The sequence below is a fragment of the Dryobates pubescens genome, chromosome 30, assembly GCF_014839835.1.
Source record: "Dryobates pubescens isolate bDryPub1 chromosome 30, bDryPub1.pri, whole genome shotgun sequence".
Taxonomy (NCBI): Eukaryota; Metazoa; Chordata; class Aves; order Piciformes; family Picidae; genus Dryobates; species Dryobates pubescens.
In genome coordinates this window covers 3,960,012-3,979,485 of record NC_071641.1, presented here as the reverse complement: position 1 = coordinate 3,979,485, position 19,474 = coordinate 3,960,012, and the positions used below count along the sequence as shown (strand labels likewise).

General features: G+C 41.1%; 1 protein-coding gene across 1 annotated transcript in view; it reads left to right on the top strand.

Moving 5' to 3' along the window:
• The window catches only part of ADAM12 (ADAM metallopeptidase domain 12), a 213,169-nt gene extending 194,215 nt beyond the window's left edge, over positions 1-18,954 (top strand). Inside the window, exons 17-23 of the mRNA XM_009907111.2 lie at positions 2,493-2,570; positions 4,393-4,501; positions 7,777-7,912; positions 8,540-8,648; positions 9,113-9,295; positions 15,870-15,997; positions 18,423-18,954. Coding sequence (XP_009905413.2) covers positions 2,493-2,570; positions 4,393-4,501; positions 7,777-7,912; positions 8,540-8,648; positions 9,113-9,295; positions 15,870-15,997; positions 18,423-18,483 — 804 coding nt within the window. The 3' untranslated portion in view covers positions 18,484-18,954. The remainder of the gene's footprint in view (positions 1-2,492; positions 2,571-4,392; positions 4,502-7,776; positions 7,913-8,539; positions 8,649-9,112; positions 9,296-15,869; positions 15,998-18,422) is intronic.
• Positions 18,955-19,474: the final 520 nt, after the last annotated feature.

Sequence of the window (19,474 nt, the reverse complement as noted above, 5' to 3'; positions counted from 1 at the left end):
AGCTTTCTCTGTTTGCACTGCTAGAAAAATATAAAGCCATGGATGTTCAGCCACCAAAACTGATTTTTGCAATCATATTTTGCATACTTGATGAACTACCCAGTGTGAATGTAGTCCAGATTTCATGTGGCTGTCTCATTCTTTGGTTTTCTTCTGTGAGAAAAAGAACAGAGAAAGGAGACATCCATGAGTTTAGGCACAGGGGGGAATGGAAAAAAAATCCAAGAGTTACTGAAGTGAAGAAGGTTTCTGTACCCTCAGTGGATTACTTGCAAAAAGAAAAAAATATCTTATAAAAAAGGGGGAAAAAAACCCCAACATAAAAAGCTTTGATAATTTGTGGCAAATTCAAGTAAGGCTCTGAATTTCTGAGTGCTTTTGAATTATGTTGGATTATCACACTGCATTGGGAGCAGGTTTAAAATACATCCCTAGTGAAACCACAGTTTTGTTACAGGAAAACAACCCTGACAACATTTCTAAGGCAATCTGTTATAAAATGTCTTTTCAAAGAAAATTCAGTGCTGGCAAAGCACCCCATTATGTTTTACTAATGAGCATTTAATCTTTCTAATCTATCTAATCATACACATACACAGTATAGAATACACAGGCTAATACTTAGGAAATTGTATGTTTTACTTTGAGGACATTAGTGCATTTGTATTATGGATTAAGAATATGAATTTAAATATTCTTGAGTTTTCTAAGCTGAAGGCACACAATTTGAAATGCAGCCATTTTCACATGATCAAAATTCTGTGTGCTTCTGCACTCTGAATATCTGAATTGTGAATACTGCTGTAATCAGACCATATTCTCTACATGCATGCATGTTGATGCCAATTCACTCTAATTTCCTTCCCATTTTTCCTTCTCCCCAGGGCTTAAGTGCCCTGATTAAGCATCCCTGTCGTCTCCTTCAACACTGTTCTCTGCTTTATGCTAATTATTGTGACTGACTTTTAGTACTACTGAGCTGCAGTTAAACATGAGCAAAACTGTGCAGTGATTATTTTTTCTTCCTTTTTCCCCTGCCCCTCTCTCCACCCCCCCCCCACCCCCCCCCCTTTTTTTTTCCCCCCCCTTTTTGGTCAGCATAGCATGGTAACACTTATCCCAGTCCTAATTCCTTCCATTTTTTCCCCCAGTTTTCAGTAAGATAACTTCTCATTATTGACATCTTCTTCAGTCATATAATTATTTGATGGTGTTCTTAGAATCATGGAATAGTTTTGGTTAGCAAAGATCTCTAAGATCATGAAGTCCAACTGTCAACCTAACACCATCATGGCCATTAAGCTATGTCCACAGGTTTCTTGAACATCTCCATGGATAGTGACTCCACCACCTACTTGTCTAGGCTGTTACAATGCCTGACCACTTTTTCAGTAAAGATTTTTTTCCTGCTATCCAGTCTAAAGCTCCCCTGGGCTAATCTTGTTTTACCTCAATTTTCAGCTATATTGGCAAAGATTACCAGGAATGACTGGAAAATAACAAAACCTGAATTTTGCATATTCTACTTGTTTGTCTCCATTTCCTATAATTGTGCTTTAAACATGGCTGGGTTTGACACACACAAAAAAGTTGTTTCACTTGGGAAAACTCTTAGAAAGGTCTCAGTTTTGCTGAAGAACAGGAATGAGCCAAATATATCAATGATCTCAGGTAAATATTCAGAATATCCTGGGTCCAAGTTCTGTACTGGAAAAGTATTGATGTAAGCAGAACTATGCTTATTTACACCACAAAGGGGCCTGAACCTTCTGTTGAGAAGTCATCCACTTGTTGCTGTGAAGACATGAATGCAGGAATATCAGGTATATAGAATAGAATAGAATTAACCAGGTTGGAAGAGACCTTTGAGATCATCGAGTCCAACCTATCATCCAACACTATCTAATCAACTAAACCATGGAACCAAGCACCTCATTCAGTCTCTTCCTAAACACCTCCAGTGATGGTGACTCCACCACCTCCCCAGGCAGCCCATTCTAATGGCCAATCACCCTTTCTATGAGGAACTTCTTCCTAACATCTAGCCCTAACCTCCCCTGGCACAGCTTGAGACTGTGTCCTCTTGCTCTGGTGCTGGTTGCCTGGGAGAAGAGACCAGCCCCCTTGCTCAGTGCATTCCTAGTCCTGAAAAAAATGCAAATTAAAAACAAACTAAGAGTTCAGTGAATCTGTGTTTGATTACACAAACTCAGCATATCAACCAAGTAAGAAATAGGTCTGAAATTCAATATTGGCCCAACAAGAGCAGGTTTGGACCTGAAAGACTTACAAAGACAGAAGATGACGACACCTAATTCTGGTGTCCTCATCTTTCTGTGTACATAACACTGCCAGTGCTGCACGTGTGTTGGGAAATCTTTAACTATTAGAGGAAACACTGATGGATGAGTAGCCACAAAAAGAGGGGCATGATTCCTTGTGAGCACCAGCAGTTGTGTCCCTGTTTAAACCCCTTTTCTCTTCTTTTGCAGATTTGCCTTAATCGCCGGTGCCAGAATACAAGTGTTTTTGGAGTTCATAAATGTGCAACAAAGTGCCATGGACGTGGAGTAAGCATTATGGGAACATTTCTTTTACAGTCAATAAGCACTGCACCAAAAAAACCAAACCCCTTTTATGTAATTGATTCAGGATCTAGAATTGTTTTTTAATTTATCAAAGACACTGCAAATTTATTTAGTATCATAGTGTCATAGTATCACTCAGGGTTGGAAGGGACCATATTGGAAAAGACCAATCCCTGAGAAGGGATTTTAATTTGATTTATTTTATCATCATGCCTTTGAAACACTGAGCAGTGCTGATAGTGCTAGATAGTACCTTAGACTGGAATAGAATAGAATAGACCAGACCAGGTTGGAAGAGACCTTCAAGATCATCACGTCCAACCTATCATCCAACCCACCTAATCTTTATTTCTGTGTGATGAACCTCTGGTTACTTTCAAGTGTAATAAATACATAAATAAATAATCATATAAAGTTATAGCTGGGAATTCCTGTAGAACACTACTTTTAAAAATCATCACTTGATTCTATTTCTTATGATCTCGCTGTCTTTGTAAAGCAGTATTTTTTTACCATGTTATATGACCATAGCCAGTCTAAGCTGTATGAATGGACCTTTAATACTCTGCAGACACAGCCAGCAGAGTTTTTCTGAAGCTCTCCTTGCCAGAAAAATGCCTGTTTGCAAACTCTTTGTGTTCATGTCTTACTGAGAAACCCATTTACTCATTTATTACTCTGTTGCGTGGTTTTTTCATGGTGGTGGTTAGATCATTGGTGTGAGATCATTGACGGTAGATCATTCTGTGTTAGCACAGAATTCAGGCCCATATTGACAACTAGCCCTAAGCCAAAATATCTTATCTCAAAATCAACTTGAGGTTGTAGCAGATGATCTCCAGAAGTCCCTTTCAGCCCTTGCCATTGTATGACCTACAAGTCACACATGACAGTGCCATCTCTGTCCTGTGCCCACAACAGTTTTGGCCTGTTCAGTTCATGTATTCTGTCAACAGGGCGCAGAGCTTCAGCCTCTGTTTTTGCCACATATCCACTGTTTGGGTGGTAGCAAAAGAAAATAAAAAGCAGCCCTAATCATCTTTTATTGATGCTTGGCACCTCCTGAGGAAAAAGCTGTGAGTTTATTAGCTCAGTCTTCCCTATGCACTAGGACAGGATGATGTTAGTGATGGACTCCAGTCCTTTAGAGCTCTCTTGTTCTGCAGGGAGCATTGGGTAAATCAGATCTTGCTGGTTGTTCCTTAACTCAGACTGAAACCACCAGAACACTGAGGACTATCTTTACAAATGGTACAGGGTTTCCTTGGCCCTGATTCTGCTTTCAGGTGTCCTTTCAGCAACTGTTTCATCTTAGAGATGGGAGATCTGAGACATGGCAAAATCAGTATGCAGCCTAATGCCAGCCCTTGATGGATAGGAGTGTTCAAGTGGTCTGACAAAGCTTTACAACCCTAACAGCACAGAGAGACTCTTGTTCATGTAAAGGCAGAAGGAACAGAAGTTAGAAAGCAGACATTGTTGCTGCTGCAGGCAAAGAGAGAGTAAGACTGAGGATTTGTGCCATTACACTTAGATTATTGAAGCTGTCAGCCGGTGCAACTCAAACGATTACCTGCCAAATAAATAATGCTTTTTTAGAATCCCTGTTACGCTGTGGTGTCGATGCTGTGATTCTGTGATCTTAGATGTGGCAATAGGCAGATACCAGCAGATCTCTTTTCTTCTTTAAGCTTAATTTCTTTCAGATGTGTCACTATCTGATTAGGAAGCCTTATCAGCCAGCACTGCTCTCAGTGGTACAGGGTCATCCTTTCCATGTTAAGCCATTTGTCTTCTTTTGCAGGTCTGCAACAATAAAAAGAACTGTCACTGTGAGGCTGACTGGGCACCGCCGTACTGTGACAAGCCAGGGTTTGGTGGCAGCGTGGACAGCGGACCCATTAGGCAAGCAGGTCAGTAGTAATTCATGCTTTGCCTCTTGTTTCCATGAGGAGGAGTGGGCATACAAAGTATTGGCTTGTAAGCCATGAGCTTGCAAGACTGGAAATAAGTCAATAAATCAAGTGGCTTAATCCAAACACTTTGGCATCAACCTGGAAATCTGGTGAAGCAAAATCAAGGCAGGCCGAGCGCGTCGATGTTCTTGCACAATTAAAGGCATGGTGGTCCCGGTGGGTTCTTGGTTTTGCCTTCCTTTTTCTTTTTCAAGGCACATGGGCAAGTTTAGTAGCTCGCTGCACTAAGTAGGAAATTACATTGATTTAAGCTGAGCATGATGAGCTAACTCCCACACTTGAGCTAGTCCTGTTGCCATGGTAGATGAACATTGCAGCACTCTTGGATTCACTTTGAGATGCTCCAGTGTTTCCCACTGAGTGCATCAGGATAGAGATAACTTATTCTACACACAAACTGCTCCTATATGGGTAAAGCAAAGTGGATATTGCAGTGATGATAAATGCAAAAATACTCCACAATCAAAAATCAGAAATCTATTTGATATTGTTCTTCTACCCAGGATCTTTTTTATCATGAAAACCAGCAGCTCTTTACTGGCATCAGATTAAAACTATCTTTTACAGAGAGCTTCCACACATGTACCATTAAGTTGCCCTTGTATATTCTCAGGTTCACTGCTTGGATTTGGTTGGAAGGGACCCTCAAAGGTCATCCTGTTCACCCCTCCGACAGCGAGCAGAGGCATCTCCAACTAGATTAGGTTGCCCAGGGCCATATCAATTCTGATCTTGAATGCCTCCAGGGAAGGGGCCTTAACCACTTCCCTGAGCAGTTTGTTCCAGCATTTTACCACTCTCATTGTAAAAAACGTAATGATAGATATGACAGAAGACGTGCATTATCTGTCATTTGTATTTCCATTTCCCCTTGTTCAGGCTGCAGAACATTGGCTATGGTATCTTACTTCACCTTTGGCCAACCTCAGAAAGAATTATTTCTACACATTGTGAATTTTATGGGATTTGATAATCATCTCATGCCAATTTTCCTCCAGAGGACTGTAGCTCCAGTGACTTCCACAGTGATGTTTCTGATTTGTGTCTGAGTACGTGACAGGATGAGCAGTCTACTGATAGATAGATAGATACATATATAAACTAGAACTTGTTGGAAAATTATCTACACGGTTTTCATCTGAATAATGCTATTCAAAATCAAACTGGATTGTATTCTCTACATGCCAGACCCTGCAGTGAATTATAATACTGAATTTATGACATCATGCTCATTCCCGTGACAAAGCTTCACATTATGATTTCAGACTTGAAAGATCTTGGTTTTAAATACCTACCAGTCAGTAAGGTGGCAAAGAAACTGTGCTCAGGCACTGAAGAGGTGTGATGGCTTATGTGTTAAATGCTTTTCTTCTAAGATTTGCTCTGAAGCATTGTAGCCCTTTCTCAACTTACCTGAAAGCTAAGTATCTAGGGAGCTACAAAATATATCATCATAACATACTGCATAGACAACACTAACTGGAAGAGACAACTACAAGACATCTCTGAGAATTCTTGCATTTTGTGTAACTTCAATGTAACTGCAAAGTGTTTTAATAGCTTAATATATTATGGGAGTTTCACCACTTCTCTCTAAAGAGAGTGCTACATTCAATAATACTACTGGGAATAAACAAACAGGGAATTTGCTAGAGGACCTAATTTTCTATTGCTGACACTTGGATTTAAATATGAGCACTTGATGGGGTGGCTTGGATTATGATCTGAGTAGTTTGCATGTCTCTAAATCAAATTACAGAAGGATTAACTCAATAAAACACTTTCATCTTAGTCAAACAAGGCACATGGGCTCATTAGTACTTAGTAACTGATTTCATCCAACTGCCTTAGTGTAAACTTATGTGTTTAACTCTTTATTTTTCTTGCAAAAAAAAAGGTTAAATATTTAAATTGCATAATCTTAGCTTATTACTTTTATTAATCATTTAGAAAGGTGAGGGGTTTAGTATTCTGCAGTGCTACAAAGTACAAAGCACAGCACTTCGTGCCCCATCGAGCTTCTCGTGCAGTTTGTTCAGTCACTGCTGCCGACTGTGTTCACCAGTATCCAAGTGACCTCAGGCCAGCAGATGAGAGCCAGCTGGCTCAAAATCAATCAGGATAAGAGCGACACAGTGATGATAGGTTACCAGAGCAAAGATTAAAGATGTTTCTCCTACTGTGGGACGTGCATTTTTTAGGTCAGCAGTCCTGAAGAATCACAACATCCCTTCCTCTAGGCAGTGATCACATCCCATAGCTATAACCATCAGGGCTGCTGCTTACCTCTTCCTAAAAATAAGGCTTTCTTTGAGCTGCAAGTCATCTAGTGAGGGTTCATCTCACCACTGTGCCCCACTTAGGTCCCAGCAAGGTACTTAGAGCAGTTTAAAGCACTCCGAAAACTGGAACAAGTGCAGAAGGCTGCAGCCCCTCACTAGGCATAGCATCCCTCTGAGAGCACACACCACCATTGATGAAGGCTTTCCTTCAGCTCCTCACTTGCCTCCAGGTTCAACTTAACAGCTATCTTGGCTGGACCACAGTAGTCCACATTTGAGTGTGTTTGCCCAGTGGTAAAGCAGAGTGAAACCCTTAAAATCTAGTTATAAAAGAGATAGGATTATTGCTTATTTTTGAGAGACTGAATCATTTTAAGTTTGCACTTTACCAAACCACAACCCAGGTGTTTCTGTTCCTTGTCTCTCCTTCTCAGCCTCTGTCTCACTCCCACCCTGGCAGCTGTAGCCCATGGAGAACGTGCCAGTCGGCATTGTACAGCCATCACCCTGTGGGTGCCTGGATGAGGCCAACAGCCCATACACCCTATGGCCCCTTTTGCAGGTGACAACCTAAGCAGGACCTGAACATAGGAGCAGAGAGAGTACACAGAGATGCTCATGTTTGGACCCAGATATCTGACTAGAATGGTTCAGTTGGAAAAGACCTACAATGTTATATTTGAACCAAATTTTCCCCAGTGCTAAGGGAAAAACTTTAAACCAGACCAAAATTCAAGTGTCAGGCTGGAAGCAATGGGTTTATTAGTCTTTAATTCACTATAAGTCATTTAATTAATTCCCTAATATCCACTTCACCTGCCTTGCATTTGAGAAATCCAGGACCAGGCAGCAATGTTCCACTCCATCCACACAACATATTTCAGTAAAGATGCCTCTGGGTAGAAGTTAACTGAATGCATTTCATTGCAGATAATAAGAGTTTAACTGTAGGAGTGTTGATAACCATCCTGTGCCTTATCTTTGCTGGATCAATCATGTATCTGAAAAGGAAGACATTCATGAGATGGTTGTTTACAAGCAAAAAGACAACAATAGAGAAATTAAGGTATGATTATTTTCCTTAATTGTATTCTAATAGATATTAGGAGTCCAGAGATGCAACACAGCAGCTCTCACCTCAACGTTCATCACATAGCAGGGTAAATATGTTAGAAAGAGTCAGGCAAAACACAAATATTCTCCAATATTAACAGTGGTGTTTTCTCTGGCTTAGTTTAACTTTATTGATTGTTGATAAATAATGTAGGTTTTGATTTGACTCTTTTATGGTTTTAATACCTGAAGAATCAAAGGAAGCCTTACCTTCATTTTCATTTGCTTGAAACAGTTTCATTACATTGCTTGGCCTTTTATCCAAACTCAGTGGAGTGAGCTGAAACTTTCATATGTGAGGTCATTACTGCTTAAATGCTAGATTCATTAGAATAGTCTCCTGGGTGTTACAAAGCTGCATTTCCACAGATTGCAGAAGCTAATTTAACAGACTACTGGTTTCCACAAAAATCAATATTTATTTTTTTTCTTGCAGGAGCTCTAGACAATTTTCACTTTCCTTGTTTACTATAAAAAGTCAGAAAGTCCTTGCAAATTCTCATTCTGAAGAGAGGCTAGTGTTTAAAACAATGTTATAAAGCAGAATGTTGTGCTCAATGAATATGCTTCTGTATTTCAGGTCTGTGCGTCCAGCAAGACCTTCCAGTTCATCTGAGCCTCATCATGTTCACGCTGCATCTCTCAGTAAAAATCTCACCATGAAGCCACAGAATACAAACACAAAAAAAGTGAGTCCCTAAATAGTTTGGGGGGGGGAAAAAAACCACCAAATCTATTATATATTTTGGATACAAGTTATTCATTACAAGATGATTATTACATGATCTTAATATGTAGATCTAACAATACGTAATATGGGAGAAGATGTAGCCTCTAAAATGCATTTACAGCTTCCAAGTTTATGACAGGTGGAGATGCCAAGTGCAGAAGAGAAAGAGGATAGAACCAGAACACTCCATCTGAACAGTGAAGGATTAGCAACATAGAATCATAGACTAGAATGGGTTTGGTTGGAAAAGACCTTGAAGATCACTGAGTCCAACCGTCAACCAATTACTGCTTGAGGGGGACTCTGTAAGGTGTTAATTGCTTCTCTGATTGCGGAGGAGGTAGAGAAAAGATAGATTTTTAAAGCAGCAGTGCTTGTATGAACTCTTAAGTCTATCACTTTTGATTGGGCTTGTTTTTGTAGAGAGATGGTCCAAGAAGACCAATACCATACCAGATCATTGACATCAGCAACCCCGTGAAGACACACGATTTGCCCCAACTGAAAACACCGCAGCGAGTCCTACCACCTCTTCCTCAGCTGCCATGTCTCCAAGCTGTGCCTGAAAGACCCTTGCCAGCTAACCCTTCACTGAGGTTCACCCAGGTAATCATTGATTTTTCTTCCAACTTCTTTTCTGTTTAATATTTAATGAGTATCTGCATGTGATGAGGAGGAATGAAGGGTTCTCTCACCTTGCATATTGGCCTTTTTCCACAAGTATTTCCTTTATCCTTAGTACAACATTAGAAATACACTATAGATACATTGGTTTATGCCAGCTGAGGCCATGATCCTCACATTTAGGATCCTGAACTGTCTCTTCACCACTCATAAGACAGAACAGCATAAACATGCTCCACATTACAGGTGAACACAGGCCCATTTTGCCAGCTGCCCAACCAGAGGGCAAACTGTACAGCTTACTAGCAAGGTGCAAGACACAGCGATGGAGTTTAGAAAGTCAGGCAGCAAACATCTCATGCAAGAGCAGAAGGTCTATTAGCTTCTGCTCTGCCAAGGGATGTATGAATTTCTTTATTTCTTCCCAAAGCACAGATCTGAAAAGCAGACTTGTAATTACCCACACTATTCCATGTGCAATTGCTTCTCATTGCAGTGTTTAAATAGAGCTGGTAACCTTTTTGTTGGTGGTGGTTGGTTGGTTGTACTAAGGTGCACCTCAAGGCGATATTCAGGGTAGATAAAGTTGTCTGTGCAGTTGACTAAGGTAAATTGTCCCTCTTCTTGTCACTGGCTTGTCTCTTTTGATTGCATTTGTAGTGCAGCCGTGTATAAGCAAAGGAACAAGACACCCAGCTATCTCTCTGTTCTATAGACATTGTGCGCTTCTGAACATAGTACAAGATTGAAATGAAGTGAGTGTCATTGTCACCAAGCTATCACATTGATTTGGATGCATACAGTGCAAATCTGTGCTCAAATAGATGCATCTTGAGTGACTAAGCCTGTCTGAACCTAGCTGGGATGCACAAGGGCAGAGCACCTTCCTCCTGCAGCAATATTATGAGCTACTCTGAGAACCTTTCCCAGTGGTTTATAGGAGGATATGGCTGTGAGAAACATCTGCTGAAGCAGAGTGCCTTGTTCTTAGGAAATATTTCTTTACTGAAAGAGTGGTCAGCACTGGAACAGGCTGCCCAGGCAGGTAATGGGGTCACCATCCCTGGGGGTGTCCAAGAAATGTGTGGACATGGCACTTCAGGACATGGTTTCACGACCATGGCGGTGTCAACTTTAAGGTTGGACTCAATGATCTTAGAGGTCTTTTCTAACTGAAATGATTCTATCATTCTTTGAAAGTGATTTAAAAAAAATAAGACAGGAACAAAAGAGGATGAAACAGTGCTGAGCTGCCATGTCAGGGTGCTTATGTATCATGACAGAAGAAAAAGTGTATCTTATTTTAGTCTGTATGAACATTGGATTAGTTAGGTTGCAGCAGCTTTTATAAGTGTGGCCAGTTCATTAATTCCTTTCAAGGTATTTACTCTTTTTCTTCTTCCCTTTTCTGCCAGAAGCTTTTCAGTTTGGTAGCTCAAATTAATTGTGACAGTTACTTTATCAAGCAAATATCACTGCAGTGAGTTTTCAGTTGCTGTGTGAAACAAAAGTAGGACAAACAGGAAATCAACTCAGTGCAGTCTAGTGAACAAGCAAGAGTGGCTGCTTTCAAAATCATAGAAGAGTGGAATTGTTTTGGTTGGGAAAGACCTTTGAGATCATTGAGTCCAACCATTATCTAACTACCAAGGCTGCTGCTATACCATGTCCCTCAGCACCACATCTCTGAGTCGTGTAAACACCTCTGTGGTTTGAGATTCAACCACCTCCCTGGGGAGCCTGTTCCAGTCTTTGAGAACCCTTTTGGTGAAGAAGTTTCTTCTACTACTCAGTCTAAATCTCTCCCGGTGTTACTTGAGACTATTTGCTCTTGTGTTATCACTTATTCCTTAGGAGAAAAGACCAAGTCCCACCTCACTAAACCTCCTTTCAGGTAGTGTCCATAACCTCTGTTGAAGATTGTCAGAAACAGATAGCATTTTCCATCCTAGGGACACGGAAAACATTGTATGACAAGAAAATCTGAAGTTACCAGTTTTAATCCCTGAAAGCTTGGAAGCAGTAAATTAAGAATAGTTTTGGTCTAGTTTATACAGATATTTATTGCTGTCTTGCTTCAGTACTCTCTTGAAACTGCATCCATTAGGTCATCAAGAGGAAGCACTTCAAAAATCGTTGCTACGTTCATAATATTGTCCAGATGCTCAGTACTGCAGTACAGTGCTCAGAAAGAGAATCTGACACCACTTACCATTTCTAAGGCTCTACAGCTGCCTCCTTCTACTTCTCCCTTCTGAGATGTACACTCAAGCATGAGCTGCTTTCCTGCTGCCTTTGGGCTTCCAGCAGTGGATAATTAAGGCACAATGTACTAAGTAGACTTCAAGACAACTCTTTTCTCCTCTAGTGGCTGTTGAGCCAGCAATGAATGGATTATTATGGTGGTGTAAAATTTCCTTCCAGATATAATTAAAAAAGTCAAAACCAAAACATACAATTCCCCCCCCCCCCCAAAAAAAGCAACCAAATAACCAAAAACTACAATAGCAACAAGAAAAAAACCCAAACAAAAATACTCCCCTCCAACAAATAATAAAAATACCAAACATGTAGCAGATGAGCTGTTGTCAGTTTTAATACACAATCTTGACTGATAAACAGCTTTTTCTTCTTCAAATGCTCTCACAGGGCAAGCCTACTTTATTTATGGCCCACTATAAATCAGCACAGCACCGCTGTAATCAAGGATGCCGTGCAGATTTATACTGACCATGGGTTCAGTCCATGCATCCTGATTTGATCACTTGGTTTTTTTCACTGTCAGTATTCAGTTGCTGACTCTGATGCTGTCATCATCTTACTCCCAAAATATAGCTCATGTTTCCAGGTCCTCCTTATTGAAGGAAATACAGCTTGGTATTTTTGGTTTTTCCCTAGTAAAACAGAGCTGAGCTCACCTTCTGCTCACTTTGCTACAGTTATTCCTATGACCCTCAGACTGGCTTTAGACACAAAGTGCCAGCACAAATCAAGTTCCCATCTCAACAGATTGAGGAAGACACCCCTCTGCACCCACTGCATTTCAGGCAAGAACCTGCTTCCAGTTGCTTATTCAAAAAAAATCATCAGTGAAACAAATTAAAGCTTCATGCACCTGATGTCTTTATAGCTGCTCAATACAAGAATTCCCTTCTTAGCAGAACTGCAAACAAAAGAGATCATTGAATCATAGCCTAGTTGTGGTTGGAAAAGACCTCTAAGATCATTGAGACCACAAGTCAACCTACCACCACATGGCCACTAAACCATGTCCTGAAGTGCCATGTCCACACATTTCTTGAACACCTCCAGGGACAGTGACTCCACCACATCCCTGGGCAGCCTTGTTCCAATTCCCAACCACTCTTGCAGGAAAGAAATTTTTCCTAATATCCAACCTAAAAACCTCCCCTGGCACAATTTCAGGCCATTTCCTCTTGTTCTATCACCTGATACTAGGGAGGAGAGACTGACACCCACCTCAGTACAACATCCTTTCAGCCAGGATTCCAGCTGAGGAACTATTCTAAACCAGTACATCTGGATAGACATTTGAGCCATCTTCTCCTGAAAGAGAGGGAGAAAAGCATCTCATAGGGTCCTGCTTTGAGCTTCTCAGAAAGTCCATCTGTCCCTACCCTCAGGTGGTGATTAGACATCAGTCACAGCTAATAAACAAGAACAAATAAACAAGGACAGTTCTCCTCTCTTTCTGTTTATTCATCCTTACCCAATCTTAAGCTCTTCAGATCTTTATTCCTTTAGACTGCTGAGCCTAGATCAGTTCCTCTTCCCAATTATGGTACCCAAGCGGTCTGCAAAGTGAAGAGTAAGTACAACTCATGCAATAGCAATTAGGGACGGATCAAGCAAACAGCTGAATGCTCATGTCATCAGACTAATTCATGGGATTAATCATGTAAAAGCACTTGAGGGAAAAGGCCACTCCTGTGAAGGCAGTCAAGGGAGTAAAGGCTTTGTGGTGCTTAAAGAGGCTTTTGTTGTTTGCTGTGTTTATAAAGCAGATGTTTGGTGTGTTTATTACAACTTCATTTTAAAATGCTGTCACACATGGTGATGCAGGTACCCTGCCTCTAATAAACTTTATGACTTTTAACACAATTATTACAGAAGCAACCTCATCTTATGTTTTGCTGTAGAGAGAATTCAGTTATTTCCAAAGTATCAGTTCCTAACGTGTTCCAAATGGAAATATTTCACTTACAACCACAAGAGTGTTGAGGATGGAAGAGGTCTTTGAGACCATCAAGTCCAAACATTCACCTATAGCTCTCAGTCCCACCACTACTACTAAACCATGTGCCACAGCACCACATCCACACCTCTTTCACATCCCTTCAGGCATGGTGATCCACCACTTTTCTGGGCAGCCTGTTCCAAAGCCTGATAATCCTTTCTGTGAAGGAATTTTTCCTAATATCCAAAACTTCAAAACATATACATTAAGGTTTCATTGTATAAGAAATTTAGTGCACAAAGTAAATGTAGAAATCCTGGTGGTAAGGTTTCTGCTCTTGATAGTTTTAAGTTTATAGTTCTGGGTCATGGGACATTATCATGTTTTGAAGAACCTTTTTGCTAGTGTAAAATTAAACTCCAAGTCTTTCAAAGGACAGCCCCATGAGATAAAGCCACACAGAGCATCCACAAGCAAGCTCTTGATTTCAGCATTCTCCAGGCATAGATAATTCAAGGGTATTTGCAATTATTTGTTGCCCACTGAAGACAGAATTCACAGACAAGCAGGATACCTTTACTTTGAAGTATAGTGGAAGTTCTTCCAGATGACAGTCAAGACTAATTTTTATGCAGACTGTGAGATTTATTAATATGTTAAAATAAAACTTTGTTTTCATTTTGCCCTCTCTGCTGTTTGCTGGAGCATGCCCAAGAAGGGCTACAAAGGACTATAAAGCTGGTGGAGGTTCAGAGCACAAGCTCTGTGAGGAGCAGCTGGGGGAACTGTGTTTTTTTTAGCTTGGAGAAAAGAAGGCTGAGTAGGGACCACCTCACTTTCTACAACTACCTGAAAGGATAGGAGGTTGCAACAGAACAAGAGGAAATGGCCTCAAGTTGCACCAGGGGAGGTTCAGATTTGATATTAGAAAAAAAATCTTCCTGAAGGGCTTGTCAGGCCCTGGAACAGGCTGCCCAGGGAGGTGATGGAGTCCCCATCCCTGGGAGGACTTAAAAGCCATGCAGATGTGGTGCTGAGACTCATGGTTTAGTGGTGACCTGGCAGTGCTGGGTTAGCTGTTGGGCTTGGATCATGTTAAAGATCTCTTTCAACTAAAACAGTTCTATGATTCTATGACTGCAATTCACTCGAGAATTAGTACATAGAATGCATAGAATAAACCAGGTTGGAAGAGACCTTCAAGATCATCTCGTCCAACCCATCAACCAATCCAACACCACCTAAACAATGTTATGCCAAGAGTGAAAAAGCAGAGGGACATTACATGCAGCTTTCATATGCAGTTTGTGTTGAATTTCAAATTACTGTACAGAAGGTTTACTTAATCTTTCCTATTTTCTTCCTTGTCAAAATGCCTACTGATAGTCAACCTGCATTTACTTTTTGAAAGGGCAATCCTTTGCCATGAAAAGTAAGAAAACAAAGGGATGCTTAAAACAAATTATGAGAAGTTGCACTTTATTCATGAGCATTTCATGCCTCTGCTTATTTTGATTGCATTTTTCAGACAATCTTTAAGTCGATTGCTTGTGATGTCTTCTTGGGGTTGGTTTGTTTGCTTGCTTGTTTGCTTGGGTTTTTGGTCAGTTTTGCCAGTGATAGCTATGGCAAACTTCTAATAAAGAGAAAAATTCCTTAGGAAGAGCATGACTCTGTAGTTCAAATAGCAGAAGGATCTGAAGTGAGGTTTTTGGATAAACTGGAGAGCTTTGGGAAGCCCTGGGAAGTCTCTTAATCGATGCCAGTTCTTCATAATGAAGACCACAACTAGATGTTACCATGTTTGCAGTGTTTCAAGGACCACACAGAAGAGACATTAGCTCATGCCCGACAGCAGATGACTTCTGTTCTTTATTAATGAATCATTTCATTCCACAGAATGAAAGCACAGCAGCATCTCTAGAAAGAATTTCACTGATGCTACCAATTCAAACTGGCCATGAGCAGGTTGTTTCTGTGGCCATCTGAAATGACATTTTAATTTCTAGTACTTGCATCTTTTTACATAACTACTTTCATAACATTATGTATTCAATCCATATTGCTTTCATTTGCCACCAATTAATCATTCATTCCAGTACAGATGCAAGCAGTATTTCTAAAGTAAAGAATCAGGAGAAAATCATTGAGATCTAGTATTAAAATCATTAAAATATAGTATTAAACCTTTGTTTTAACATACAAGTGCCTGTTTATTAGAAAGAAGTTATGGCTTACACATTTAAATCTATGTGGTTGTAACTACTCTGAACTCACCTTCAATGTCCCTCAGTTGTTGCTATGTTAACTATGTTATGTCAGCTTCAGGGACTAACATGAGGTTATGTTTTATAACAGGAAACCCACAAACCCAATCCTCCTCGGAAGCCCCTACCGGCAGACCCTCTGAACAAAGCACGCTGTAACACAGCATGCACGACAGTGCCTGGACACACAAAAGCTCTGCCTCACATTGCTCCTGTAAGGTTAGTTCTGATCCAAATGCCTTGATTTATAGTTTTTCTGTTGAATGAAAGCTCTGAACTGTCTTGAGTATCTATGCTCTACTGTAGCTATTGCTGAGAGCTGTGCTGTTTAGCTGTTTGCTGTTTAGGAACCTCATGAAGTTCAACAAGGGCAGGTGCAGTGCCCTGCATCTAGGGAGGAATAACTCCCTGCATCAGTACAGGATAGGAGTTGACCTGCTGTGAAGCAGCTCAGAGAAGGACCTGGGAAGTCTGTTAAAATGGCTCTTGAGGCCAGAAAAGCCAATGGTCCCCTGGGGTGCATCAAGAAGAGTGCAGACAGCAGGTTAAGCTCTTTACTCTTAGTGAGGCCACATTTGCAGTATTTGGTCCAGTTCTGGGCTAGCCAGCTCAGGTAAGACAGGGAACTGCTGGAGGGAGCCCAGCAGAGACTACAAAGATGCTCAAGGGATTGGAGTGTCTTTGTGAAGAGGAGTCTGAGACATCTGGGGCTTGTTTAGCCTATGAGGGGATCTTAGCAGTGTTTATTGATATTCAAAAGATAGTGGGCAGGAGAATGGAACCAGACTCTCTTCAGTGGTACTCAGTGATAGGACGAGGGGCAATGAGCACAAAATGGAGCACAGGAGATTCCACCTGATCATGAGGAAAAGTTTCTTTGCTGTGAGGGTGCTGGAGCCCTGGAGTAGGCTGACCAGAGAGGTTGTAGAGTTTGGAATCCTCTGGAGAGATTCCAAACCTCCCTGGACATTGTGATCCTGGACAAGCTGCTGTGGGTGTCCCTGCTTTAGCAGGGGGGTTGGACTACATAGTCTCCAGATCTTCCTTCCAAACCCCACCATTCTGTGATGCTGTGATATAACAGCAGGCAGTATTCGAATGACTGGGAGTACCTCAGCCAAATTGCTCCGATGTCCATGGAATGATGACAATTTGTACTACGTATGAAGGTGTGACTGCAAGCATCTGGCTGTATATTTACAAAAACTTCCCAACAAATACCATTCCTTGCAGAAGAAAGGAGTTAATGAGCACCAATTTACAGAGAAACAAAGCTCTAGCAGGAAAAAACCCTACTCAGACTATCTACAGAATAAGGCCGAGACCTCAATGCTCTTGGAGATCAACCACCAACATAAACAATTTTCTGTTCACATATTTCACACTGCAACATCCATTTATATCATTTGAAAAGAATGCCCAAAGCATTCAGAAAACAAAGAAAGAAATCTGAGAGTAAAATCACGATGTCCAGTGTCAACGTGCATTGTCGGTGCTATTTTCTTACCCATTATTATTCAGTTCCCTATGAATAAAAAGTGAGCTTCAAGGGAGATAAAACTATTTTAAGCTCCAGGAATTCTAATTTAATTGCTTTTAATACTTCCCCTCCCTTCCCCCCCCCCCCAACATTTTAATTGCTTAAATTAAAAATAGAATCAAGTTAGTTCCCTATTACCTCTAGCAAAATGACTGCAACTGTGAACTTTGCTTCAGCTCCTGGCTTAATTCTGCTAAGATACTCTGCAAGTAAGAATATTTCAAACGGACTGCTATGGCTGTTTGAAACCTGCTGGTGTTCTACAACTCTAAGTAGCGTTTTTGAAGAGGTTCAAAACTATTGAGCATTTAAAGAGTTTGAAGAACAATGCATGAAACATTGTGCCACAGCAGGCAGCAAGTAAAACATGAACCAGAAAATAAAAGGGGTCTGCTGGTACCATTTGACCTTCTTGGTGGGACTTGCATGCATAGTAACATGTCTGATCTCCTCCCAGTATGAAAATCCAGTGTTACAGGCCTAAAGTGAACTAAACTCCAAGAGTTTTTACCATTCATCTGTGTTCAGTTTTGGGCCCTCACTATAAGATAGACATCGAGGTGATGGAGTGGGTCCAGAAAAGGGCAATGATGCTGGTGAAGGGTCTGGAGAACAAGTCTGGTGGGAAGCGGCTGAGGGAACTGCAGTGGTTTAGTCTGGAGAGAGAAGGCTGAGGGGAGACCTCCTGGTGCTCTACAATTCTTTGGAATGAAATTGAAGCTGGGGGGTGGGGGCAGTCTGTTCTCACTACTGACAAGTGACAGGATGAGACAAAATGGCCTCGAGTTGCACCAGGGGAGGTTTAGGTTGGATATAAGAAGAAACTTCTTCACTCAAAGACTGTCAAGCAATGGAACAGGCTGCCCAGGGAGGTGGTTGTATCCCCATCCCTGAAAGTGTGGTAAAGGATGCAGAGATGTGGTGCTGAAGGACATGGTTTAGCACCAGCCTTGGTAGAGTTAGAGAACAGTTGGACTCAATGATCTTAAAGGTCTTTTCTAACCAAAATGATTCTGTGATCATCTTCATGCCTCATGCATGATGCTGGCAGGAAGAGCTAACAAACTTTAAACAACAACTTGCTGTTTTCTTTCTTCCCAACAGACCTGCTCCTAAGCATCCACCACAGGTACCCAGGGCCAGCAACACTGCTGATGTGAACTGACTAGGAAATCTGACACCTTTATTTTAAAGAGTGAAGCCTCAAGTTTGCACTATCTTTAGACTCCAGCTGGAGTTCATTTTTATGACAATACTTAGAATTTTTAATGTTTAAAACAGCATTATTTTTAAGAATTCTGAGCTACTGCCTTTGGTGCTGTGCTGTGCTATGGTGCTCTGTATACTTGCTCAGGTACTTGTAAATTATTAATTTATGTTGAATATTTATTACAGTGCAGTGCACTGTAGTAGATATTTTTACCATAGCTGAGTTTTCCTAAAAAGGAAGCTTTTTTGGGGTTGTTTTTTTTTTTTTTGGTAATATTTCACTGAACTTGAATAATTCTGCTCTATTGGTCCTATGTCAAGTTTTTAGTTTTGATCTGTTCTTTAAGGAGGGCTGATACTCATGGGTAAATCCAATGTATAAACAACTCAATCTCAGTGGTTCAGAACAAACCTTTGAATACTTATATCAGGGTAATAAAAAAAAAAAGTCTTCTGGAACAACAGAGGCCATGGAAATGATTAGGGGAATGGTGCACGTCTCTTACAAGCAAAGGCTGAGAGACCTTGGGGGTCTTTAGCATGGAGAAGAACAGACTGAGAGAGGATCTTCTCAGTGCTGATCAACAGCTGAAAGGGTGCAGGTGAAGAGGATGGGGCCAGGCTCTTTTCAGTGGTGCTCAGTGATAGGACAGGGTGCAGTGGGCACGAACTGGAACACAGGAGATTTCGCTTAAACATAAGGAAAACTTGTTTCCTGTGAGGCTGCTGGCACCCTGGAGCAGGCTGCCTGGAGAGTTTGTGGAGTCTCTCTCTTTGGACAGATCCCAAACCCACCTGGACATTGTGACCCTGGGCAACCTGCTGTGGGTGACTATAGGGGGTTGTACTAGATGATCCTCAGAGGTCCCTTCCAACCCCCACGATGCTGAGATTCTGTGAACATGGTGAAATGCCAAACATCTGCATGCAGATGTGTAACCTATGGA